Consider the following 27,145-nt stretch of genomic DNA (forward strand, 5'->3'; position numbering starts at 1 on the left):
CAGCACCTGCCCCCCAGGCTTACGTTACAGGGCAGTGCTGCTCCATCCTGCCCCGCAGGCCCGTAGCTCTGTCCTGCCCTAGAGCAAAGCAGTGCTGGGCCCGCCTGGCCCCATAGCAGCACCCTACAGCTGTTCTGCAGCCCCACATCTTCTTTGATCTCTGCTGGGCTCTGGGAGGCACCCCTGGAAGCACCCATCCCCACGCAGGCCTTAACAACGCTTCGCTTTTATTAAAGTTCTTCCAAAATGACAACAATAAATAAGAGAAACGCCGAGACCTTCCACGTATCGTACGTACATGGCAAGAGGGGAGCTGCCCTGTGGCTAGGGCTCTGTAAAAAAAAAAAAAAAAACGACAGGCGAGGGCAGTGGCACAGGCTGGGTGCTGCCCAAGGGTGCAGGGACAACGACGTGACACTGCACTGCCCTGAACTGGACCCTCATGGAAAAAAAAAAACAAGTAAAAATAGCACCGCTGGCTGAGCGAGCGCAGGGTGGGACTTGCATCAGCTCACACAGCCCCGTCACCTCGAGCACGAGCTGTTCCGGGGCTGGGATCCGCTCCCCGGCCGTGGGGTGAGGGGGCTGCCGCTAGTTGTGCCGGTACAGGCGGTCCCGGGAGGCCATGCTGACCTTCTGGTGGTAGTCCTCCAGCTTGTCGTGCAGCTTCTCGTAGAGCTGGGCGAGGGGCAGGGGGCGGTCAGAGAAGGAAGAGGAGGCAGCGGGGCTGCCCCGTGGGGAGCCCCCCCTCATCCTCCCCCCACCTACCACGACGTTGTAGTGGTTGGTGGTGCTCTCCTGCAGGGCCTGGAGCAGCTGGTCGATGGCGGTGTAGGGGAGCCACACCATGGGGGCCATGGCTGACAGCGGGTGCTGGAGGGGAGAGGAAACCTTGTGCCGTGCTGACAGGGGAAGCGCCGCTCCCCACGGCGAGGAGGAACACTTTGACACCTACTGGTCCTGCTGGAAGGGCTCTGTAGAGATGCCCACGGACCAGCCCAGTCCAGCCCACCCCAGGCTGCTCACCTCAATTCCAAAGTACTGGTGACCCTTGCCCAGCACAGCATCTACATACTCCAGGACCAAATCCGCAGCCTCCTCCAGCAGGTCGTAGTTGAGGTAGAGGCGCAGCAGCTCAGCAGCATCCACTTTCTGCAAGCAAAGAGAGCCGGGGTCAGCCCAGCTGCTTTGGGCAGAGCCACCCCAGGGCCAAGGAACCTGATCCAAGCCTCAGGAGTAGGCACAAAGCATGAGAGACGCGTTCCTGAAGCTTGCGTCTCCTTCAGGAGGTGCCTGCCTGGGTGCTTTTTTGGTCCAAGCCAGCACGCAAGCCGTGCCAGGGGGTGACGCTTGCCCTGGTCTCACCTTGTAGCTGTTAATGAGCCAGTTGGGCAGAGGTATCCCGTGTGCCAGGAGCTTGTTGATGACGCAGCGATGGTACAGGCTGTTCTGCGATGGGTAACGCTCCAAATAGGACGACAGCAGCCGCCAGGCTTCATCTGTGGCACTGCAAGGCAGTATTTCCCCTCAGCAGCCCTGCCAGCAGCTGCGACTGCCTGCAGTGCCGCCGTGTGTCCCGGGGGACCCGTCCTGCTGCCCAGGTTCAACGCCCGCCCTTGTGTCCTGGCAAAGCGGGTTGTGCTGTGCTGAGGAGAGCACAAAGCACAGCCTTCTGGCCGCCCCAGGCCCGTGCGTCTGCTCTAAGGCAGCCACCACACAGGGATTTACGAGCCAGCGACCCTCGGGGCTCCTGCAAGACTTTGCCTCTGCACAGAGAGTGGCTCCGCTCCCCTCCACCAAAGACAAGGGCTTACCTGGACTCCTTGGTGGTAACCAGTGCAGAGAGCTGGTTTGCTGCTAGCCAGTCCCAAGCTTCTGTCTGCGCTGCCTCCCCTCCCAGCTGCAGCTTGATGCACCTGGAAGACAGAGCAGTGCAGACGTGGCTGCCTTCGGCCCCGTTGCCCGGCCTTGCCCCAGCTGCCTGTATCGATGCCGCCCCTCAGAGGACCATTCCGAAGCAACAGCTACAAATTCACAGGCTTGGCAGGGAAAGAGCTGCTCGAGTGATTCCTAAGCTGCTCTAAGTGCCCAGGAGGAATTAATAACTGATGCTAGCAAGCTCTATGCGGCCTGAGCTTGGGTAAGGAAAGCTCTCTGTGCATCCAGCCAGAGGAAGATCTTGTGGCAGAGCTCCCCAGGAGCTCCGTAGGCGTAACGCAGCTTCTGTGAGTGTGGAACAGCAGTGGAGAGGAATCCTGGGGCTGGGGACGAGCAGGAGAACAAGCAGCTAGCACAGAGAAGAGCCCGTGCTCTGCCAACCGCTGTTTGAGAGCTGCTCAACACAGCTTGAACAAATCTCCTGCAAGCAGCTCACTGAGCATCAGCAGGAGCCAGCTCACCAGAAAGGTCTCCAGCTGCTGGCTGTGCCTGGGTGGGACCACCTGCGACTACCAAGTGTCAGCCCTCTCCTCAGAGAGGAGAAACCTCATCACTACTGCTCAGGGGGGTTCCTTACTTCTCCTTTTCAGGTGTGAAGAGGAGAGATCCACCCCAAAACCACTACAGTAGCAGCTGCTGTTGCGCAGCTTTAGCAGCCATGGCGAGCAGACAAGTTGGGGCAGCAGCGAGGTGCACCCCAAAAACACAGCACGGGGCCTCGCCTCGCCCCTGCAGGCGGCAGAACCCCGCTACGTACTTGAAAGTGAGCCCCTCAAAGACGGGCGTCAGCGGCAGCTTGAACGTTTGGCACAGGGTGATGGCGGTGTCAAAGAGGCCAGCCCGGACCAGGAGAGCAACCATTTCCTCGGGCGTGGAGCTGCCTGTGGGAAAGCACGACCAGGTGAAAGACACTGCAGCAGCAACTCTCATCGCAGGGCCCGAGGCTTTTTCAGCCTCAGGAGCCATCCTTGGGAGGTCCACTCAAAGCAGCAACACTCCCCATTAGAGTGCAACGACACAGGGACCCGTTTCTGCATCGGCTGGAGAGCAAGCAGGCACAAGCAGCAACACAGAGCCCATAGTCAAATGCTGCCACTGTTGGGGCAAGCAGGGAGGGGACAGCCCTGTCACAGCAGAGCTGTATCCCAGCAAACAAGGCACCAGCTCAGCTCTGCCAGCACAAGGGGCAAGAGGCAAGATGAACCCGGGATGCTTGGCTCCCCCTGCTGAGCGGTTTGTCCCCAAACCAGCTTTTCGGTCCTCTCACACTCCCTTACTGGGAATTAAATCTCCTCCTGATATTTACATGGGAAAACTGTGCATGTATTGCATAGCTTGTACCAAAGAGGAGCAGGGCGTACTTAGAGGGTCAGGGCGAAAAACAGGAGACTTGCAGGTTTCTGCTCCTCAACAAGGAAAACCTTTGGTAAGCTGTGTATGGTGATGCCGTATTGTCCAGGGCAGTAATTTAAGTCTTGCCAGAAGTGTTTCTTCCAGGACTTTCTAATCCCACTTGATTTACAGGCAGTTTCCAGCAAGAGAAGAGGATGCCACTGACCCAACTCAGTCACCCACCCCCTCACACTGCAGTGTGGCAAAGCCAAAAACCACAGAAAACTCTGAACTGGTTCTCCCCATCTGCCTCTCCAAAGCTGCTGCACTTGGAGGCTGGAGGCAATGTTTCACACCTGGAGGCGAACTGCACAGAACCTGTCAGCTCCTGGTTTTGTCTCTGGGTCAGAACTTATTGCTCCTTACTCACCCAAGCTATGACAGAGCGCTCTAACACCTCGGGGGAGAGCAAGGTGGCTGCTCTGCATCCCTCTTACCTGCCACAGCAGCTGTTGACAGGTCATGCTGCACCAGCGTCAGCCGGATCCGGGCCAGCACGCACTCCTTTTCCAAATCCTCTAGCTCCAGGATCTCGATTTGGCGCGTTGCTGTAACAGATGGACATGAAGGGCCCTCAGCATTGACAACTACAACAAAAAAAAAGCTCCTTTGGCAAGGTGCAGAACCGTTTCCACCTCTCTGCCGTCCTCAGAGGAGCCATAGCACAGAAAGTACCAAAGGAGGGATCAGGTTTTGCTGCCCTTCCTTGCTGCCTCAAACTGTGCACCTCTTGTCCCAGACCTCCTGCTCCTATTACAGATACAGCTTCCCAAGTCACCTTGTGCGTGGAAACAGCTGCTCCTCTGCCTGCCCGGCACGTGCTACAAAGGAGCTCATTCAGAAGTAAAAGTGTTTTTAAAAATACCTGACCTTAAACTATTCTAGAGTAATGCTGAGGGTTAGGAGCCCTGACCACGCAGGGCAGAGGCCTTGCCAGCAGAGATGAGCTACACCAGCAGGGCTCCTAGAAACACAAACAAGAGGTATAGGGAACAACTAATTGCCTCACAAAGGTGAGGTTGGTTTGTTCTTTTTTAATTAGAAGTTATTTCCACTGACCATATACCAAACCACAGAAAAGGGGGCACAAATTCCTCGGGGAAGAGCCACTGCACAGCCACAGCAGCACACTGTAACTGCGAGGCCCCAGCACTGGCAGAGTGAACTTGCTTACAATCCCCCAAATTATTGATCTGCCAGAGATGAGCTGCCACGAGCAGCCATGAGCCTCCTCTCAGCTCACAGGGGAGCAGCAGAGCCCCAAAGCAAGGGGAAAAACTGGAGGACCACAAGATACAAGGACACACCAGCACTGGGCACTTACTGGGAACAGCCGTGTACTCCCCATCGTGGCTTCTCTTCGGAGATGCTCCAGGACGCTCATACTTGCAGGAAAAAGCAGAAAGAAGGCTGATACCCAGCTGGCTTCTAAAGGACAAAACACCTGACACACTCCAGCCCTCAGCTCTCCTTTCAAGCCTTGATTTGAATCAGAAAAGCCGTGCAACTGCTGGGCAGTTCAGGTTACGTTTGTTTATCTCTGGCTATCAAACACAGCACAGCGTTAGACGATCAGGCTGTGGTTACCTCTCCACAAACAGATTTGAAACACAAAGCGTGTTCCAGTAATTCTCCTTTTGACTGGTCAAGGTCTGATTTGTCCTCAAGAAAAAGTGCCACCTTCAATTTTGTGGAACTTGCAGGGGGGTAGAAATACTTTTTGCACCTTTTACAGGCATGTTTCTCCTAGAACTGAATTCCCCTCATGCCCCTCTCCACATTAGGAATGGTGTGGGACATGTGAAAGCATGGCCTTGCAAGTCTGACACTGAGCAATCCACCAGCAGTTTCCTGTGTGCACCCAAAGTTGTCTTGGCTCCAGAAAGGGGCAGTGACACAAGCGTGATGGATAGGACTGATGTGTGTGCTGAGCAGGCTGGTCAACAAGGTGGGAGAAGACCAAACACCTCTGCTCATTGCATTGGAAAGGATTTTGGAAGCACCTTCCCGGAAGAACAGCTCTAAGCGTCCCTACAGCCAAAAGCTCAGAGGTTTGGTAGCAAGCTCAGCGTTTCCTACCACAGCTCCAGAAGCTGGCTGCACTATCCAGGCGTACTCCGGGCGGATCAACCGTAAGCAGTTAATGGCAGCGAGGAAACAGTTCCCCTGCTTCTGGAGCCCCCGGAGCGTCCGCACCTCCCGGCCCAGGCGCATGCCATATTCGAACATCACCGTTCCAGCTGCAGAGACAAGGCGGGGGGGCACTCAGCTCCACCGCCCGTCCCTGCTGGTCCCACAGGGCAGGGCAAGGAGCATCCCGAGCCGCCCTGAGCCTTACCCTTGCGGTAGTTGTGGCGGTAGATGTGGAAAGCGTAGAGCAGCTCATAGTAATTGTGGGTCATCAGGTCCACTGCTCGAGCGTGGGACTCGATGATCCCCACGACCTGCGACACAGAGAAGCTCAAAAATCCTCTTCAGAAGAGCTGCGCCCCCCTCCTCCCAGCGCAGGCTAATTAATTACCTCGTTATGGAGGTTCACATAGGGGAACTCCACCAGGTCCTGGAGCTGGGAGCGCTCACAGAGAACCACCACTAGCTGGCGCAGACAGTCCAGCTGCCTGCGGAGAGGAAAAACACAACACAACCCTTCTGGAAGAGCGGGCCAAGAGGGACACGAACAAACCCACCTCCAGGATGCAGGTTTTAAGCCACGAATACGCTGCTTTGTGGTGAACACTGTGGGTTCTGCAGGCTTAGAATAAAGAGGTCCCTTCAGGCTTTCCCCATATTGGTAACAAAGATCCTGGACAGCAGAGAGCCCCCTCTCTGCCTGGGTCGCTCAGGAGGGCAGTCTCCCTGCCTCAGCTCTATTTGGTAAGGTTTTCTGCCGCCTCTACACCAGAACTCATCCCTACTTCTTCCCTGAATGTCCGTGACTCCAGCTTCCAGCCGTTCCTACTCATCACATCCTTCTCTGCTACTCTGAAGCTTCCTCTACCCAGTAGGTAGAAGCCAAAACTAAATCCCAAGTCTTCCCTTTATTAAACTAAATTGATCGGACTCCTAAAGCTTTTCAAAATATAGTGCTGCAAGCAATCCTTTAGCCTATTTTTCTTTTGTTTACTCCCTGAATCAAGGGAAGAGTTTTTCTTTCAGTTTCCACTTTTGAGATACTGCCGATAACAACTGTCCTTACAAAAACGAAGCATGCCGTTTTAAACACACCTTTACACAAGCTGAAGCAGAAGTGTCCTCTTCCTTTTGGTTTAACAGAAAAATTGAAAGAGGCAGGCACCTACATGGACCTCCAAGACAAGCGAGCATAAAGGCACAAAACTGTCGCCTACCTGCTTGGATCTGGGTTCTGCGTTAAGGCTACATATGCTTCACTGTTGTGTCCTAAATCCAAGTGGTGTTTGAAGATGCAAGTCCTCAAGGTAGCCTGAAAACACCACAGAGCACGTTTCAAGTTATAAAACTAGGAAGAAATTCCCGTGTAAGCTCTCTGAAGAAACATCTTGATGCCAAAGAAGTAACCCATACCTGGCTTCTCCAGTCATCTGCCGACTCCATGATAGCCAGGGAAGCCAGCTGGATGACCAGCTCCGGCAGGCCAACCATGTCCAGCAAGCGCAGAACCTGGAGACAACAAGGCTCTACGTGGGCTGCGGTACTACCACAGGGGTCAGGTTGGGGAGGTTTTTAAGAACTACTCCTACCCCACTAACCATAAAAACAGCCAAGAGATTTTTGCCAATATTTCTAAGTGGTTCGACGAAAAAAACCAAAACATTTTGGTAAGCTGCAGAGGTCTGAACCAATCCAGCACAACAGGTCCAGGCCGTGGCCTTTCTGGAGGATTCACCTCTGCTGGAGCGTGACTTTCCTGAAACGCGAACCCCTGTGGTTACAGTAAACCCTTGCGACAGAGAGGTAAACAGTTCTGTCCCCAAGCATGCACACAGCTGTACAAGACAGAAGTTCCCTCTCCAAGGGCACTGGACAATTCTCAGGCTTTCTGAGCTTTAAAGTCAGAGAATCCCTTACAAAGAGTCTAGGTCCAAGCTTGCAGCCTGCCTGAACTACAGTATTACGTGAGAAGAAAGATCCTATCTCAATGTAAGGACGTTAATTTTAACTCGTCTCAAAGCTTAATAACCTTCCCTTAAGCAGCATCTTACATCTAGCCTGGACACGTCTGGCTTCTGCTTCCAGCAGCTGGATCTCACAGTCCTCTGCTGCTAGGAAATTAATAGGTGGAAAGTACCTAGCTTTTGTGTTGTAGTCACCTCATCATCACCCCCCAAAGGAACTAAACGGACTGCACTGACATTTCCCCCAAAAAAGACAACGTTTTCCGAGTCTGAAGTCCCTTCCCCAAAAGCTGAGCAGGAAGCCCCTCTGCAAACAGCACTGGTGTGGAATGACTCGGTTTTGATGTGCTCGACACGCACGCCGGATCGGCTCAGCCGTACCTTGTTGTAGTACTGCAGGCGCGGCGTGGAGACCATCTCGCCCTCCTCGGGCTGGATCAGCCTGTCCAAGAACTCTTCTCTTCCCACCTCTGAGGCAGCTTGGCAGAAGCAGTCCAGAGCCTGGAAGCACACCAGAAAGCAGCTCGTGCGTGCCCCCTGGGGGACTGGCCCAGCCTGCCGTACCGGAGAGACAGCGCTGCCTGTTCCAGCACCAGCCCACGAGAGCTGCTGGCCCCACGCTAGCGAGGGCTGCCCCGAGAGCAGATCCCACTGTCCCCCTCCAGTCCTGCTCTTTGCCCAAAGGAGGCAGAGCTCGAGATTGATGTTTCCTGCCCCCATCACAGGAGGAGGTCTCAGACCCCCAGTGCTGGGAGGAGACAAGCGCCTCACCTTGTGGCCCTCGCCCATGACGAGGTAGCACCTGCCCATCATGAAGCAGCAGGAGCCCATGTTCACGTGGCACCACGGCTGCAGCAGGCGGATGTACTCCTGCAGGAAAGGAGGAAGAGGAGTTTCAGCCACCACCTTTTGCAGTTTTGTTTTCCCAGTCTCATAGTTCCCTTCAGTGCAGGGAGAGGGAGACATCCCCATGGCCTCCCAGGAAACAGCCGGCAGCGAACAGCTCCGGTGCCTGTAAGAAACGCCTCAAACAGCGCCCAACATCCCCAGGGTCGCACACAATGCTCTCGACAAACTTGCTGCAGGGAAGCATTGCACTGGTGTGCACAGAGCATGAAGGGGAGCACGCAGGTGTGTGTGAAGGCACCAGGAGAACAGGCACAGCAGGTGTGAAAAGAACGGTGTTTGTGGAGCAGGGCAGGAGAGGGAGAGCAGCTGAGGGAGACCACAGGCCACAAGCTGACAGGCACTGGTTAGAGTGCTGATGGCACCGAGGACACACTACAAATAAAGCCACACCACAGACGCTGGCCGATACAACAGGGCGATACGACTCACCCTGGCCCTGTGGCTGCTTTGTCAGGATAAAATAAAGGCTGCAAAACCTCGTCACCTATCAGGAAGGGGCTAGGACACGTGATGGAGACTCAAGAGCCAGCATCCCTCATGCCTGGGAGAACTGCGTTTGTTCCACACGCTCAGATGTGCCAGGCCCACAGGCAGGGCTCTGGGACGCAGCAGGAGGGACGTGGAGGAGCGAGGGCCGGGCAGCAGAGCCCAGGTTTTGCCATCCCACCTCAGTGTTTGCACACACTGCCACCAGCGGATACTCGCCTACCCCAGGCTCAGGTCTGCGAAAAGCCACATGGTAACGCATCCTCCAAGCCCGGATTCCCTGCTCAGATTAGCCAGCTACAACAGATAAATCCCACCCTGGACTCACTTGACAGCTTGTTATACACAATAAGCACCAAGGATGGGTTTGGCCCTCGGCCCAGGGCAGCGTTCTGGTCACTAGCCCTTCTCTGCGCGCGCCTGTTACTCGCAGGGTGCTTCCAGCGACCACCTCTATTTGGGTCACCGCGTGCGCACTCACAGGCAAAGCTGGTGTTAGCTCACTGAGGTCAACGCACTTAATCCACGTTTACGTGACCGACTGGGATCAGTAAGCGTAACAGAAGGCAGCGGGGAGGAGGAAGAGCCTGCTCCTGCAGAGACAAGTCTCTCATATCTCCTCGAGGCGGGACGCAAGCGAGGCGAAAGCAATGGAAGGAAATTCAAAGCGTGCTCACGCCACGAGAGCACATATGCCAGGAGGCAGAGCGATGCTGCCTGAACCATGCTGGCATTTCCTGGCTCAAAAGCTCTGCGGATTTGACATTCTTCTCAGCAGCGAGAAGAACACAAAGGAAAGCAGCTCAGCCCCCAGGTGTAAGGGACTGGGAGAATAAAAGTTCTGCTAAACATAGGAAAAAACATCTCATTAGTAACACCCTGCCTAGTCCTGAATGCCTTGAGGACTGCCGTCAGTAGGGGAATGAAGCGTGTCACGTGGCGCTGCAGCCAAGAAATCACGCAGTTCAGAAGTAGAGCACGAGCAGCTGCAGCTACCATGCCCCTGGAGAGCACGGGAGGAGACTGTGTTCTCAGTTCCAGAAGGACAGGGAACTGCTTGGGGGATTGGACTTGCTGATCTTTCAAGGTCCCTTCCAATCCCTAACACTGTGATTCTGTGGTGCAAGAAACAACCCCTGAAATACAGCAGTCTGCGAAGACACCTGAAAAAAAAAGCAGCTCACTGGGCACTGCTGCCAGGACACAGAGAGCATGGCTGGTGAGGGATGGACGTTACCTACACCATATTTTACTAGTGAGGACGTTTAAGAAACGGATGAGGCCTCCTGAAGCTGTATTTCTGCTGCTAGGTTGCAGCCAGCCTTCTGCATCCCCTGTCCTAGGGGCAATGTGTTTGCCACGGTACCGCAGAAGAGGCTGCGGGCTTATCAGCAGCTAACGAGCTATTAGGTTACAGGCTCGCTGCGAGAGTCAAACAAGCTCCACAAGGATGCGACCTGCCCACAGCATCCTGCTGTCAGACAAGCCCTGGGAGGCTGCGCTCCCCCATGAAAAGGACACGCAGCAATCCTGAGAGCTTGTGCCTGGATTTGCTTGAAAACAAATGAAAGCGGAAACGCATGAGGCAACCATCTTGAATAAATCCAAGACAAACACTGCTGCGTTTTCCAGGTATGAAGCATTTCATAAAAAGCCCTTTGCAGAGGTTGAGATGGCCACTAAAAGAAACACGATGGATGGGCAAGAAAGATGGAAGTTATTTGCTACCTTACAATTTGTTCACCGGGCTGACACAGAGAGTTTCAGATGCAGATCTGACAACTGCCCAGAATTGTTCCTTGCAGCCCACTTCATTTGCAGGGCAAACTTCCAGCCCTGCACCTCCAAAGGGGAGTCATGGGAGCAGAGTGCTTGGGGAGGTCAGTTTGTGTGTGAGCTCAGGGGGCAGCTACCATGGGAAAGCAGAACAAGATCCAGCGACTGGACAGGTGATGCTTTGGGTAGCTTTCTAAACAGGGGGTAAGGCAGCTGCGCCCAGAGATCACGCTGCATTACACCTCTGCATTGGCCAAAGCACAGACCTGCTACTGAAAAAAAAACCCACGTGTGGAAAGAGACTATTGCACTCCCTCCTGCTCTTCCTCTTTCAGCTCCTGAAGGCAAAAGCAGCACTGGTTTTGCAACCCTGCTGAAACGCTGCACCCCGGTGAGTCTGGCGAGGAGGAGAGCCATGCCAGGGTCCAAGTGGAGACATGCAAATAGTTCTCCCGAAGCGACTGCTGGCAGGCAAGACTCAAAAGCTGCAGCCGACACAAGCACCTCTGCGTGGAAGGGAAGCAGCCAAGCAAGGGCTGCTCTTTTCAGGCTCTTGCTGACTCTGGGGCACTTGCCTGGCCAGCCCCTCCTGGCCCAGCAGGGCCCTCCTGGCCGGGCAGCACAAAGCGGGGTGCTTGGCATTTCGTGGTGCTTCGCTGTAGAAGCGTGGACAGAGAGGCAGCACGAGGCACTCACCTGCAGCTGGGTGTACTGACAGCTCCCCATCAGGCACTCCGGGAAGAGGAAGCCAGGATTGCTGGGCCATCTGAGCCGAGGTTAAGGAACAGAGGACGAGCTGTTTCGGAGAGCTCAGAGCGCTGGTCTGAAACTCTGCACACGCTCTCGTTCAGTTTGTGGGGGGAAGGAGAGACTATTAAGCTGCTCTTTCTACAAGTCATTATTCTGTAATAAGATTTATCCACATTAGAACAAAGCCGTTAGTACATCTAATCCACAACTGCCCAAATCGCGTTACCCTTCCAGATCTCCCAGCATCGCACCTCGCCAAGTCAACTTTCCAGAGCTCAGGGGCTTAAAGTCAAAAACTCAAATCCTTCGTTGTGCACCTAAACGGGATGGATTCTGTGAAATCTTGGAACCCCCACAAATCCCATTAACACTAACACACTAACAACGGTCGCTTGTTCAGGAGACCTGCCTTCGAAGTTTGGGCGTGGGAAACTTTGGGAACAAGAAGCTGGGCAGCGCACAGCCCCTGATCGCTGGGTTGCAGCCCAGTGAGAGCACGCACCTCACGGCGGGTTCGGGGCCAAGGATACAGGAGCGGCAGAAAGTCGGCCACTATCGCCGTGATGAGATGGGGCCAGTTCAAGCTTGTTTCAGCCAATGAGGTGTTGGGTTGCAGGAAGAGTCGGGATACGATGTGCTTTCTGGCCACTTCCCGAAAGAAGAGCTCCACGATTGTCTGAGGGCTGGATACTAAAACACAAGTTAAGAAGCACGGAGAACAGGGCCTGCAGCAGACGCCCCAGGCTTTCTGCACCAAGCTGCCACGCTGGACTCATCGGTGCGAGCGTCGCAGATTGAGCCAGAGCTAAACAGTAAGCATGCTCAGCACCCAAACGTGTTGGTTTTGGATTTCTCCTGACGTCTGGTTAAGTCAGAGGGAGCAGCAGGAGATCAAAGAGCCGCATACTGCAGTGTTTATTAACCACAGCTCAATTATAACATGAAAAAGAGCTGCGCGCTCTCTCTCTCCAGTTGTTCCATTTGCAATCCATCTGCGTGCGGCTCTCTAACATGAGTGAATGTTTTGCAGAGCAGGGCTGAGGGAGTGCTGATTTTGCTATCTGGCTCTCTTCAAATGCCTCCCTCCTCATTCCAGTCCCCTAAGCAGTGCAATCTCTCATTAGCTAACTGTTTTCAACGCCTCTTCCCAAGCTGCCACCTCCTTTCTATCTTCCCCACGTTTCACATATTTTTCCTGCAGCACAGCGGCCAAACAGGACTTTCCTCATGAATGGGCCAAGAAATAACCCACGACACTGGCACACAAAGGATGTTTTCAATTTTGCTTTCATGCGCTGACATTTACGTCAAGGCAACTGCCTCCTGAACCAGGACACTCACGGAGAGTTCAGACCCCGAAGACAGAAAGAGCACAGATCCCCCAGGCCTGGCAGCAAGCAGAGGGAATTCTCCCCAGACTCGCAGCCCTGCACACCGCTGCTACCACCGCTGAGCTTCCCACTTACTTTTTCAGCTCCCTGACAGGTCTCAGGCTTGAAGTGCCACACAAATTAGCTACAGCAGGCTCTTACCTGTGCCTTCTCCTCCTCCCTGCCCTGCTCATCTCTGCTCTCTGTAACTATTTCAAGGTACGTATCCCTTAATTAAGTTCCTTTATATTCTCCCCCAGTAGGATTTCCACCCCCCTCCCCTTCCCCCAAACCGGTAGCTGGAAGTGTAACATGATTTGCAGCAAGACTTTTACAACATGAACTAATTATCTGCTGCAGTTTCCCATTTGAGCTAGTGGCAATGAGCACCACTCACATCAGAACCTTCTGAACTGCAAACCGTTGGAAGCACAGGCACGTTGGGGGACGCGTTTCTGTACTCTCTGCCTTCCTTAAGCTGCTGCTCCTGCTCGATAAAGGCTAGCAAGCAGGACAGACCTAGTGTGACCCACTACACTCATTCCAACGTTGCAAGACACTCTGATGTTGTTGTTAGTGGACAGCAAGACAAATAGCTCCACATGAGCTGGGGTTGTTCAAACATGCGATCCATTAGCTCACTGCATTAACCATTTCCCTTGGTTGACAGGGAAGGAGTTTAAGTAGTATAAATAACAGAACCCAAGAGCTGGCAAACTGTGGACATCTTACCTAGTTTATGGGTTGTTAGAGCAGTAGTGTCTGCTAACTCCAGCACAGAGAGATGCTGCAGATTAGATTCCCTAGAGAAGAAAAAGCCATCAGTGAAGAGACAACAAAACGCCTCCTGCTTTAATTGTACTCATTGTTCAACTCGAATCACTCCTACTGCTGAAAAAGGCAACAGCGCTCAGAACAGCGAGACCTCACACGACAGAATTAGCACAAGGCGAAGAGTCAGCTCCAAACAGAAAAAAAAAACCTAGCACAAACTGACTCCGAGAGTGATATTCCCACAGCAACCACCACCGCCTTGTACTGGGAAGGGCATTTCAGGTGGATTTCGCAGCAACCTGCAAAGTCAGAAAGGGCAAGGTAGAGACTTACAGCGTGTCAACAGGGACGTCCGACGCCAGGCACTGGCTGGCCCATCTGATCAGGTAGTACGACAGCAGCAGAGGGGAGGTGCGGTGCAGCAGGTCCTGCTGCGACTGGAACAGCTGTCCCCCTCCCAACACCATCTGCAAGCAAACCACAGAGGCTGGCACACCGAGAGGCCAAGCAATAACCCAGGCACTTTGGTACCAAGGGGGCGAAGTAAATGTTTTGTTGGCCCAGGTCCCATGGGGAAAGTCGGGCAGGCGGAGCTACGTGCAAACAGACCGACCGCTTCCCTCATCTGGCGGCACCTGCTGATAGCAGGGACAGCAGCAGCAAGGTGCCTGGCACTGCTGCAGTGAGTCAGAGTGAAATCACAACTTTGCTGCAGCGATGTGCAGGGACTGCATCCCTTTTTACACCTCAGCTGAGAGCGGTGCGGTCGGATGACACAGAAGAAAAAGCAATCCACGCTTGTGAAGGGGACAAACGCGCCAAGGTGGCAAGGCAGCAGCTCCTGCATCAAGCAAGCAGCAGTCACGTGCCTTACGGTCTGTCAGAGCCTGGCTCCAGAAGGGCACCTTGCCACGTGCTTTAAATGCCACCAGGGCGACCTTACCCAGGAAGAAGGGGATTTCTTTTCACTGAGGAAACTACTGCAGTAGCATCTCCAAGCAAATTATGCTGCTTTAAACACCCCTGCCCTTGCCTTGGGACCTGCTCCCCTCAAACCATCAGCGCCACGGCTCGTGGGGCCGCACAGCCGCGGCATCGACCCGGAGCGCTCTGCCCCACAAACACAGCTGCCATCGCAGCGGCTGCTGGCGCTGGCTGGAGCAGCCTCACACGGAAGGCAAAGCCACGGCCTCTGGGTAACCGCTGCTGCTGTGAGGCAACGGAGCCGTGCGCTGCACTGCCAGAGAACAAGGCTGCGATTGTCAGCTGTGCGTGCCGGGCGCGCAGTGGTGTGGGAGGGATGGGGACTAGATGGGAGCTGTACGTGCTCAGGCAACCCCATTTCAGACGGGAGTCTGGAAACGATGCCCTCCTCCCTCAGAGATATTTGCTTCCTGCTTCCTGGACGCTCAGCATGGAAACAGGGAGTTTGGGTGTGAGCAGCGCACCGCTGCTTTGCTTAGGATGACAGGAGCGGCTGCAGGATAGAACAGGGCTTGCCCACGCCCCGGGCTAGTTCAAACAGCCATCAGTGCTTTGTGGGAAAAGCTCGCAGTCTGGCACCAGCGGAACCCAGAACCAAAGTTCAAAGAGCGTACTCAGTAGCTTCGAGGGCTGTACTCACAGGATCTCCGAGCCGCAGCAACAGCTGTTGGAGGATCAACAGGTCCCGACAGATCAGGAAACGGATCGTGGCAATCTTACATACCCCCCAGCAAACCACGCTGACAGCCATACCGCTGCCGTACAGCTGGGTGAGGTTCATGCGCATATTTAGAGGATGAGCTGAAAGGTAAAGTCACTGCGATAAGGGGAGGAACTAGACCGACAGGAACACTCGCTGAGAGGCTGCTCTCCCAGCCCAAGTGCACTGCTGTAGAGCTTTCACCTCTTTCCATGTCAGCGTCTGTCTCGTAGTCCATTTCTCGGATGAGCACTCCGATGGCATGGATCGGGTTCCTGATCTCCTGCAGTTTGCTGTGTATATCCTCCATCACATTGTCCCTGAAAAAGAAAAAAAAATGACAAGATGAGGCTTAAACTCAAGAGGGCTCCCTTTCCACCCTTACTGATCCTCTCTGGAAGGGAGCGTATCTGATCAGCTTGGACATTCCTGAAGGGAATCCTTCTGGCTCAGCTTTATGACAGTGCCTGCAGGGACCGGTCTATTTATTCCACTCCCCCGGGCACCAGGAAATAGCAGCCAGATAGCTGGCATTCCACGGGGAATGATTTCAGGAGGATAGCACAGTAACCACATGGCTTGACCACAGCTCTGACCTTTACCTGCTGTCTGCAGGCTCTTGCTTTCCACACCGCAACAATCACCTAACGAGAACTTGTTCCTCTTCTGCCCTGCCTCACCTCACAGTTGCCAAAATTTCTGGTCAGGAGGGCCCCAGGCAACGGTGGGGGGAAGGGCGGGAGAGAACAGGGTGGAAATCCCTGCTAATGGGACCAATACTCATGCCCCCCACCTCTGAGGGGGGCTGGAAAAGTCTCCTGCAGCACTGGGAGAGCCTGCACATTCCGAATGCGCTTTGACGCCAATCAAGGACATCTCCAGGCAATCCCTGCTCAGCCATCCCTGCCTGCCTGCCGGGGAGCTTCTGCAGAAATGTCTCCTTACGTGTCATTAGCTATCAAGTCCTCCAGGATCTGCTCTGCAGCCTTTTCTGGAGGCTGGAGGCGGGAGCAAGCCATTTCCATTATGAATGCCATTTCCATGGAAATTGATTCTCCGATCAGTCGAAGGCACTGGACAAGACAGACAACATCACGAGACATCTCCAAATCTGCAATGAAAGAATCTAACTGTATATTTACAAGAGATTTCAAAGCAAAGATGGGAGGACCATTCAAAACCACTTAGTTCAGACCATCATTGGCAAACCACCAGCAGCAGAGTGGTCTCAGCCCCACGTCAAACTGACCCTGACCCCCTAAAAACTTGGCAGTCGACAAGGGAAAGATTTGGGCTTTACTATTCGGAAAATAAACAAAATTGATGCAGCAATTAAGCCATCACATTCCCAAAGAATTTTCTCCAGCTACAGGTTGAAAGGAAACAAATTAGCATTTCTCTGCTCTTGCACTGCACAAAGAGGGCTCGAATAGCTCAGCCCTGGTGTACGTGCCAAGCAGGAGCCACTCCTGCTGCAGCAGTTACCCTTTCGCAGCTGAGAGAGGATTTTCACATTCTTAGAAGCGTTCTGAAAATTCATGGCTGGGGGTTTACAGAAAAAAAAAAATCCCTGCTTTGCAACGCAATCGTTTGTGTATGTGTTTTTAAAGATCAAGTAACTTTTTTGAGAAGTTTGGAACAGGGCAGGCACTGCTGGCTTCCCAGAACCAGCCCAGGCCTCCAGCTTTCCTTCCATCAGAGCCAGAAATAGCTCAACCAAGTGGATGATGATGATTCTTATAAAAATAATTACAAAAAAGTCACTCAAGCATGAAAATGGAACTTAAGTAACATTTTCCACTGCCTTTTTTCTTGTGAAACGTCATTCCACGGGCAGCAAAGCATAGAGGGCACTGTGTTGACAATACTGATGACAAATTTTGCTCTCCCTAGCATTTACTTCCAGGAGAAAAGAAACTGCCCAGTCCCTCTCCACGGCTCACCTGAAAACATTTCAATAAGAACTAAGTATGCAGAACTGAGCAACTGAGCCCAGGGCACCAGAGTGTGTAGAGTACTACAGGTTTCCTTCCCATCTGTCATCTTTTCAAGGAGTTTGTTCCACCAGCAAGACACAGAGACTGGGGAATTCTACCAAACAGAAGGGCTCACACTGACCAGAGCAAGTCTGGTGGGGATGGCAGAGCTGAAGAAGCATCTGACTGAGACAGAGCTAAGGATTCATATCGGGGGGTCACCCGCTAATGCGATATAAAAATACGAAGGATTTTTGATGGAACTGCCCTCCTGGCCTGGACTTGAATTCACCTGGCAGCTTTTAGAGACTGATGCAGCAACGCAGGGGACAAACGTGCTTCTGAATGCCAGGCTCCCCAGCAGGGCTGAAGGACCTGCCAGGCCTGTCCCACGGAGAGGGGGCACGAAGAAGGCACCAGTGCCAAACTACCCAGGCAGTTTGGAATAGCCCAAGGGCAAAGGATCACGCCACTGTCACCGAGCAACATGTGGCCTGAAATCTAGGATTCTTCCTCAGTAAGTCACCTGAAGTGACTCATGTCAGATTTGCAGCCTCGACATGATTTTTTAGTTCCTGCTCTGGGCACCACAGCAGGTTTCACAAGATACAGCTCCCTACAAGTGCCAAAATTAGAAAACTATCCAAATACAGATAATCATGGAGTGAGGAGCACTTCAGCAGGCCACTACAGAAACCCCTGCGTCCCTCTGCCACAGATTTCCCTGAAATGCAGCGTTGCAGCCTCCCCCAACGCAAGAGCTGTCTGCTCACTTACCATCAAGGATGGCAGCATCGTCCTCCATCAGCAGGTGCTCGTTCGAGAGGAGATAGAGGTGGTCCACCAAGGAGCAGGGCACAAGGAAAGACAGGGACCCCTAGAAAGGCAGAGAGAAAGCTCTTCTTTCAGCTCCCCAAATCCACCTCTCGGTCAGAAGTCCCCAGAGATCTGCAGGCCAACGGGACAAAGAGCCCAGATCCGCCGCTGCCCGGCCTCACCTTCTTCAGCAGGCACACCATGCTGGTGTAGGGGTTCAAGTGCAGGGCCAGGGGCCGCGAGAGCGCTTCCTGGTACTGAAGGCAGCAGGCATAGAACTTGGACCAGAACTCCACCTGCAGCTGCCAGAACTCCTCCGGGGAGCACTCATATTCTGTCACGCTGCCCTGGAACTAGCAGGACCAAAACAGGACTTCAGATGAAAACAGGCAGTGCACGAGAGAAAAACCTGTACTGCTTGGACCGCTGTTTTGTCCCCTGTGACCAGTGTCACACAACTACAATGTTAAGGATCTGTGAAGATCCGTTGCAGTTCTCTTCCCTTCCCCACCTCCTTACAGAGGAAAATATATTTTTCTTCCCACAAAGGACTCCAAAAACGAAAGGTGAATGAAAGAGACAGGCAGGAAAAGAGGATTTTATTTAAAAAATAAAACCTCACTTAACTTCTTTTGAGAGACAAAGAACAAAACACAGCCTGGGGTCACCCTGCACCTAACCTAACTTCACTGCACCATCACAATACTACATAAAATGGATGTTAAGAACAAAATATCATGGGGAAAAAAAAAAACTCACCTCGTTTTCCACAGCTAAGGTAACCTCTTTTTTTAACTCGTCCCACGTCAGGTCCATGTGTCTCTCAGTTCCTTGAGAAAAGATCTGCAAAGCAACACAGCAAACTTTTACTTTAAGCCAGGAGAGCTGCCTCTCCAAGGTTCAAGCAGCATTCAGCAACACAGAACAATCACGACAGCACCATCCAGTGATCTGTAGGATCAAAGTATGGAAAAGCTTGGCTGGCTGCTAAATGCAGGGCACATGGAGGTACAGCCAGCTTCACTCTTCCCGTGGAACCAGAGGAAGAGCCTGTCCTCCTGGCAGGCAGAGCACTGGGACAAAGGGGAGCGCTGCACACCATCACCCCAGCTCTCTTATACCTTGCCATAGGCCTCATAAAGTCGCAGCTCAGAGAAACTGAAAGAGTAGCAAAAGTTTGGCTGTTCTGGTTTTCCTGAAAAGGCACCACTGTGTCACCTTGCTCTGCCCTTCAGTCCCAGAGGTGCCAGAGCTGAGCAGATATATCCTGAGGAACAGTGCTACAGAGGGACGAGAGCCTCCGTTCACCTGGCTAAAGCAGCAGGCAGCAAGCTCAGCAACCTGCTGAGCTCTCCAAGGACAACAGCTACTGGAAGCCAGGTTCTGCCTCCCGCTGCCAGTGCGCGCTGGCTGAAGTACGGCACAACAGCCACTGACTTGCTTCAGTGACTCCTGACAGATCCACAGACTGCCGCACGCAAACTGATGCCAGCCAAGAGTGCCAAGCTCACAAAGAATCTGTGAGTTAATGAGAAGCTGAACAGAGAGAGCACCACATAAACGCTCCCTCACTAACCTGTAAAGCCTTCTGGATAGCTGCGTTTGTGAAACGGCCAGGCATGAAGAGATACTCTAGGTAGGTTTCCTGTCAAGAGAACAAGACAGATTTACTGAAACATGTGTCGGGAGGAGAGCATTTAAGATACTGCTTCTGGTTCTTCCTCTCATTCACAAGCTCATCCCCTGGATCTGTTTTTTTTCTAGCTTCAGTTCACCCCCACTCACGCCCTGCTCCAACCCCTCCCCTTCCACCCCATTTGCAGTTCCTGTGGCTGCACACAGCTCCCCACATGCTCCAGACCTTGTTTATTCACACATCGTGTCTCAAGGCTCCCTCCTGACTGACTTGAAGTTTTTCCCTTCTCTCGCCTTCTGGCTTCATAGCCAGGCTTAGTGCCTTAATGCTGTGTTAAGAGCCTCAGGCTTGTCCTCTTCAACTTGGAGTCATTTTCTAAGTGTTACAATACAAATTGTACACTTGAGCTGCCTTAATGTTCTCCTTCTGGGCAGAGAAGCCTCATTAGTTCCTGTTGCTCTTTTATATCCAGCTCACCCTGGGGTCCTGATCATGTCGAACTGTCACCTCCTCCTCAGGCAGAGGCTGCACGAAGACCTGGTTCCACTGGCCCGCAACATTTCTAAGAATTACAAAAACAGGATCAGCTTTATTACAAAAACAGGATCAGCTTTGCATTGCAACACTCCAGCGGAGCGCCTCCGGGAGCCATCACCCCGAACCCAACCTGTCTCTTCCACCAGCCATCACAGACTTTGCAGCAACCTCGAGTTTGGTGAAAGAGGAGCTCTGACAAGCGACAGATTTAGCCAGCAGAGCTCCACGGTGGCATCCCCAGCCCTGAGCTAACAGTACAGGCTGGGCTCCTTCATGTACACTGATGTTCTCTCCTTTGCACCTGCTCACTACACAACTCTCAGACTAACCAGTAGATTCTCCTGCCAAAACCCGAACGCTCAGCATTTTTTACCCAGTATTTAACTTTAACTCCCTGGCACGGATACGCATCAAACCAACCCTCTCAGCTTTATAAAAATAAGGCCAATGTTTTCACATCGCTGATCTTCTCAAAACACGATCTTTCTTCAAAGAGAGCAGCCAGTTCTGCTGGAAGGAGCTGTTGGTAAAGTGCAGCCCTCCCTCAGACGCTCACAGCAAGCCTACTGCCCAGCTTTCTACATTTTTCACATTCCTGCAGCTGAGCTGTAGCTTTATGATAAAGCAGGACAAAAAAAAAATAAATCCCTGTAATCTGCGCTGCAGGAAGACACAGCTGTGCATGTGACACGCTGCAATAGGAAGAACTGGGTGCCGCTGCATCTCCTCACCCTCCGGTCAGCAGAGACAGGCAGGAGAAGAGTCGAGGTGCTAGATGGGGGCTTTTAACGAGCAGTGCCTGGGGCTGCTCCAGCAGCCCCCCCCGCGAGGCTCTCCCCACCTGCATTTCAGGGCAGAAACTCACTGCTCAAAGTTGATGTATTTCACAACGGTCTGGTTCTCCTCATTGTGCCACAGCGCCCAGATCTCAGCCGAGGTTAAGGCAAAGTCAACAAGAGTCTCCTAGGAGAGGGAGTGCAGGTTTACTTTCTTATCGTACACGCGCGTACGGCAGAGACGCACGTAGTTAAAAATAGCAAAACATTCCCTCCTATCAGTTAGCCATACTTTGGAGAGAATTCTTTATTCACAGCTAAATCCAGGCCTCTTACTTTTCGGTGAGGAATCCTCCCCCTTATCTTGGTACTTCTGGGGAAAGCCCAGCCCCAGCACTCACCTGGGAGGAGAACAGCGAGGATATGTGGTCAAGGCTGTAGCGGTTGCTCTCGGTGCTCACCAGCTGGAAGACACAGAACTACAAAACACATCTCGTAAGCCATTTGCCCGACCAATAACCAGCACGTGGCAGGGAAAAAGCTCGCCTCTCCTGTCCCGCTCCTTGCCTGATGCCACCATCCCCAGGGCCCTGGTGCCGCAGCTGCCTGGCCGAGGGCCAAGCAGAGCACGCCAGGCGCTGGCCTGACCGAGCCGATGCTCTGCGCCGTGCGCTGACGTCCCTGACTTCAGCCTTGCCGGCAAGGACAGCCTCATCTGCCCGAACTTGAAGGATTTTTAGTTGTCTTTTGAAAGACTAGACTAGAAAAACAATAACAACACTGCTGGTTCCTGCTTGTGACAACACGATGTGGGCAAGAAAGGAGATGGAAAAAACTTTGAATCCTCAGGGCAGCTGCTGCAAACCAAGCTCTGCACGTTCCTACAGGAGCAGGCAGAGCACTGGGGGGACAGCACAAGTCACAGTGCACACAGAGTACAGCTCTGCACTCAAATACCCCAGAGAAGCAAAAGGGCAAGCTGTCCCACAGACGAGTGAGGTCATTCCTGTCCTGCTAAATTTATTATTTACCGCACGAAGCGGGAGTTCTACAGAAATCAACGTTTGGCAACGCGCAGAGATGCGTTTGTCCACTCCCAGGAGCCCGACACACGCGCGCTATCAGCGTTTCCATGCTTTTAGCTCCTTTCAGACCTTTCCCACGGCACATCTGTTCCGGTAGCATCCCCAAAACACAGGAGGTGAATGAGCAGACCAGCACTCGCACATCAGCTTAAACCCACAGGGAATTCCACTCCCAGGGCGAGGGCACACGTGCCTTGCAGTACTTTGAGGACAAAAAAATGTTTACTCAAAGTGCCGCCGCCTCCCCATCAAGGTGGACAGGAAACCTTTCTGTATGTTTTGTTTCACGCACAAACTCAGCTCCACGGAGGACTGATGTACTCTTAGCACACACCAAGATGCACTCGCAGCGAGGAAGCCCCGTTGCTCCATACCTGCCCTCGCTTGGGCGCGTGCATGTACACGCCGAGGTAAAGCCCCAGGGACTGGGAGAAGGCGAGCCGCAGTCGGTGCCCGGTGCCGGCCGCAAGCCGCAGGTCCCTGCTGACCGGCATGAACTCCAGGAGATCCGCAACCATCAGGCACATTTGATCCTGCAGGAAACAGGGGAAACCTTGCCGCGTAAACCCACTGCACCCCTCCAGGAGCAGCGTGGCCAAAGCCCGCACAAATCCACCCCCACGGGGCGTGCACAAAGCACCCGCACGCGTACTGGAACCGCTCTCCCCACCTCACCTGTGCTCTCCCACAGAGCACCCAGGCTTTCAAAGCCCGTGTACCACGCAGCCTCCTCCCCGCCCTCAACACGCACACATTCCAGCGCAGATGGGCCGTGAAAGCAGTTGTGCTGCTCCATTAGCTCTGGCACCGACATTTGGAGCAAGCCGCACGCAGCGAGCGGAGGCTTTTATTAACTTCTTGTTGAAAAGGAGCCACGTTACAAAGACGCTCTCGTTACCACGAAAGCAGCAGAAAACACATTTGGTGTGCTGCCTCTTACCTTGAAGAGCTCCCACCTGCCTTCCCGAACACTCCACTAGGTTTGGAAATAACCCAATGCTACCTGTTACGCTACAGACAAGGCCTGGCCGTAGAGAAAACCCAGCTGCCTCCAAGGTGCGGCTACAAACACACGCTGTGACAAATTTGACAAAACTTCCCGCCCTGCGGAAGTTCACCCAAACCCAGTTTAACAGGAGATACGTGCCAAGAACCCAGTCTTCGCTTCTCCAGCCTCAAAACGTGACCCAAGCAGCGAAGGGAGACGCTGCCCCCTGAGCCCAGACCTCACTCACCTTGTAGGACCACATCCTAAGCTTGTGGTCCTGGCAGAGAGCAAAAAGAAAGGCATCGTGATCCAGGCAGTGCACAGAGAGGCTGATGGGCAGGTCTGACGGGCCGCAGTCACCTCTGAAAGCACAGGTGTTATTGCAGCAGGTTAAAAGGAAGCCAAGACTAGTGCACAGACCCAGGACACAGGGTTTCTATCACAGTGCTTAATCCAAGGTTAAGAAAACAAGAAGCCGGCTGTCTGAAACCATAAAGGAGCAGCCTTTCAGGACCACGTGGTCCAGCACAGAGGGGCCCCCACACCGCTAACGCCCACTTCTTCACCCTCTTCAGCACAGCTGCCGCGTCTCCCCCAGCCCCTGCCTGCAGAACGCAGGTGAAGGATCCAGATGGAAGCAGGGGCACGGCCAGCGCCAAGCAACACGCCCCGATGGTCATCACATCACCGCTTCCTGGTAACGGGGCCTCCGGTTTGGTCGTGCAACCCCAGGAGCCCAGTCTGCACACAGAGCGCCTGTGTCGTCCACACATAACCTCTGCTGACAGCAACGGGCCTGACATTTCGGAGCAAGGACGAGAACGTCCAACTGCTGTAATCCTTAATCCGCGCTGGCTGCGAGCCACATCCTGGGCAAATCCTCGGAGGCCAATTACTCGATATAACATGCTCATAGACACAGACGCAAAGAATCAGCAGGCCCCCATTAAGATGAGCTAATCCAGCCTTCGAGTCCCAGCTTCGGCACTGCGACAGGTCCTGTGACCCACTTAACTTTTCCGATAGCGTTTACAGATGCTGACTTACCCGCCTTTGACTTCAACCAGAAACAATACCTCCCCCTACGTGAGGGAATTAAAAAAAAACAAAGCTAGCTCCACCTGTTTGTCGCCAAACACCAACCTGATGGCAGTTGGCATCCAACCGGTAAGGAAGCGCTGCACCACCGAGCTCTGTTTCAATTCCACCACCGAAACCGTTCCTTGCAAAATAAAAGCAACGTTGAAAAACGAACACGCCGAGTGCTTGTCGACAAAATATTTGCTGCCGGCAGGGAGGGGTTTCACAGGCACGATGCAGAAGAGCTGCTGCATGTGCGTACGTGGGTGTGCAGAGAAGCCGTACGACACATGTGACAAAAATCAAACCAAGGGAGCTGGAAGAGGGGACGCCGTGCAGCGTGCCCCCATCCTTACCCGGCAGGTCGTGAGGGGGCAGCTTGATGACGAAGATGCCCCCTGCCGCAGAGGGGAGCGCAAACAGAGCCTCCCCCTCGCTGCTCAGCCAGGCCGCTGAGGCGACCGAGTTGGACGCCAGGCCTGGCACGCTGGGGATCAGGTAGTAATTGGCAGGGTCTCTGAAGTTGATTTTGCCGATATCTGTAAACACGGACTGAATCTGGCTCTCCATTATCAGCTCCTGAAGAAGGGAAACAGAAAACAGAATAAGCCTTGAACACAAACAGAAGCCACAGAGGAAACAAACCGGCACTGGCAGAGCAAAAACTGCAGCGCTGCTACATGACGGAAAAGATTTTTCGCACCCTGCCACTCGTTTTCATTCTTTTTAACCCATGACAGCTGCTCTCTGAGAGCAGATCGGGTCTTAGAACACGTGATTTCCCAGCAGAGCGGTCACTGTCTCCCTCCTCGCATGCTGTAACGTCCCCAAAGGAGCCCACGGTCCGGCAGCTGCCCCGAGCAGACAGCTGCAAGCCCCACAATGAGCCCCCCCACCAGAGCAGCTCCGCAGCAGCACAGCGCTGTCGCTTGGAGAAGCTGCTCTGAACTCTGAGAGCAACGGCCGGGTGCTCCAGAAGAAAGGGGCCGGACAAGATGCACCAGGAGACATGAGGTCAAAAGTTACAGCAATGGGTAAAGCCAACGTAAGTTTTGCACAGGATTCATCTTCCACACCAGGAGGTTCCGTGCCTCGCTGCAGACACAGGGCAAGTTGCAAGCACAGCCAGACCTCCCCCTGTAGCGCTCAGCCCCTGTCTCCAGCAGTACTTTGCCCCCAGTATCACAACGCCAGGCCCAAGCATCGCCAGCGGAGCTGCTTCCACCCTCAGAGCCTCATTTCGAGGGGCCAGGCTGACGGTCATCGAAACCCAAGCCTTCGTCAGGCATCCCAAACACGCCCTGGTCTGGGGGAAACACCACCAGCGATTCCCACGGCCGCTGCCTCGCCCACAGCCCGGGCAAATTCGGTTCTGAGCAAAGAGGGAGGCCGACAGCTGGCTTTTCCTATCAGGCTGCTTTTCCAGCAGTTCTCATTTCCGTGCACAGAGCTGCCACGCGTTGATCAACGCACTGCTGTATCTGGCCAGTAATTAGAGCACTTTGGTCATTTCTGACACTTGTAAAGCAATTTAACTGAAAAAAAAAAAAAAAACAAAACTTGGATATCATTTGAGTAAGAAATTAAACCACAGGGTTTCCCCCCCACGAAGTCAAGAGACTTTGACAGGCTCCAGCTCTCCACCTCTAGGAACATGTGGTGGTTCCAGCCCGCGGTACAAACCCCACTCAGAAAGAAATCAATAGAAGTGATGCAAAGGCAACCACTCAGCACCCCCTACAAGCAGACAGCTGCGCAGCCAGTCTCTGAGCAATGCATGACTTCCCCAAGCCCCCTCCTCTGTTTTCATTATCAAGGACAGCACAGGACATCCCGGCTCTGCCCACCCCTAGCCCACTCACTGCAGGGGCAGAGCGAGCACAAGGGGCAGCCTCAGAGCTGTGCAAACACTTTTCAGTGAAAGCTAGAACATCAGCGTGTTATCAACGCTGCTTTGGTCACAAATCCAAAACGCAGCACTGGATGAGCTACAGGGAAGACAACTTCTATTTCTGCAGCGTGTTTAAGCAACGTGCTAAGCTCTCTAAGCCACGCTCAGGTGTGGGACAACCACGTGCGCCACCGAGTACTCACGCTGCGATACGAGCAAGCTGGATGGGGCAACACCACCCGGTGCACGCTCTGGACGGTGACCAACAGCACGACCAGGTGGCTCTGCACCTCGCAGATGTGCACGCCTCCCGGCAGCAGCGGGCAGCCCTGGATGCACAGCCTCACGGCGTTGTTCAGCAGCTCGTTGTCCAGGGACTCCTCCACCAGCTCCAGCGTGTCCCCTGATGTTGTCCTGAGGGAAAGGAGGTTTGGGGTGAGGGGAGGACCGAGCTAAGGGCAGGTAGGGACTGGGGGGGAGCCGGGGGCAGGCCTCTGGAGCTGGGCCCCGCGGCCCGGGCCCCCCTCTGACCCTACCTGCCCCAAAGCCCCTCACATGCCCCCCCCTCTGACCCTACCTGCCCCAAAGCCCCCTCCATGCCCCTCCCGACCCTACCTGCCCCACAGCCCCCTCCATGCCCCCCTCCGACCCTACGTGCCCCAAACCCCGACCCTACCTGCCCCAAAGCCCCCCCATCCCCTCACGCCCCCCCCCCCCCCTTAGCAACAGACTCCCCCCCCTCACTCACCACCTGACGAAGCGGTTCCTGGTGGCGGCGCCCAGCTGCGCGCACTCCCGGTAGCAGAACCCCCCGGCGCTGTCCCCGTAACGCCCCAGGGGTAGCGGCGAGGTGCCGGGGGGGCTGAACGCCACCTCCCGCAGCCGCCTCGGCGGGGCCCGGGCCGCGGGGCCCAGCTCCAGGCAGCTGCGCTCCGCCAGCCCCGCCGCCATCTTGTCAGCCGCCTTCCCGCCCGGGCCGCGCGGGGCACCACGGGAAATGGAGGATGGGGGGCGGGGCTTGTGTGGAGGGGGGGCGTGGCCTGCGTGGAGGGGGCGGGGCGAGAGGGAGGGGGCGTGGCGCGAGACAGGGAGCTGAGAGGGGGGAGTGGGCGTGGCGTTTGGAGGAGTGGGCGTGGCTTTGAGGAAACGGGCGTGGTTTCGAGGGAATGGGCGTGGCTTTGAGGATG

The 27,145-nt window shown here is 54.2% G+C and overlaps 1 protein-coding gene across 1 annotated transcript; it reads right to left on the reverse strand.

The window, feature by feature from the left end:
- Window positions 1–210: 210 nt before the first annotated feature.
- Window positions 211–26,965, reverse strand: NUP160 (nucleoporin 160). Its single transcript, XM_035539803.1, has 35 exons — window positions 26,707–26,965; window positions 26,162–26,372; window positions 24,424–24,646; window positions 24,131–24,209; window positions 23,235–23,349; window positions 22,374–22,532; window positions 21,316–21,393; window positions 21,004–21,101; window positions 20,079–20,163; window positions 19,542–19,610; window positions 18,725–18,808; window positions 18,148–18,318; window positions 17,927–18,026; window positions 16,119–16,284; window positions 15,378–15,493; window positions 15,114–15,274; window positions 13,823–13,956; window positions 13,448–13,518; window positions 11,876–12,035; window positions 11,292–11,361; window positions 8,196–8,294; window positions 7,806–7,925; window positions 6,874–6,969; window positions 6,678–6,772; window positions 5,852–5,948; window positions 5,669–5,774; window positions 5,410–5,570; window positions 4,655–4,715; window positions 3,768–3,878; window positions 2,696–2,819; window positions 1,815–1,916; window positions 1,366–1,507; window positions 1,027–1,152; window positions 769–873; window positions 211–678 (listed from the first exon to the last, which is right to left on the reverse strand). Exons 1-35 carry the CDS (start codon window positions 26,907–26,909, stop codon window positions 592–594), a joined length of 4,185 nt encoding a protein of 1,394 aa, XP_035395696.1. The 5' UTR covers window positions 26,910–26,965; the 3' UTR covers window positions 211–591.
- Between the last annotated feature and the right edge of the window lie 180 nt (window positions 26,966–27,145).

This window comes from Cygnus atratus, chromosome 5, assembly GCF_013377495.2.
Source record: "Cygnus atratus isolate AKBS03 ecotype Queensland, Australia chromosome 5, CAtr_DNAZoo_HiC_assembly, whole genome shotgun sequence".
Lineage (NCBI taxonomy): Eukaryota > Metazoa > Chordata > Aves > Anseriformes > Anatidae > Cygnus > Cygnus atratus.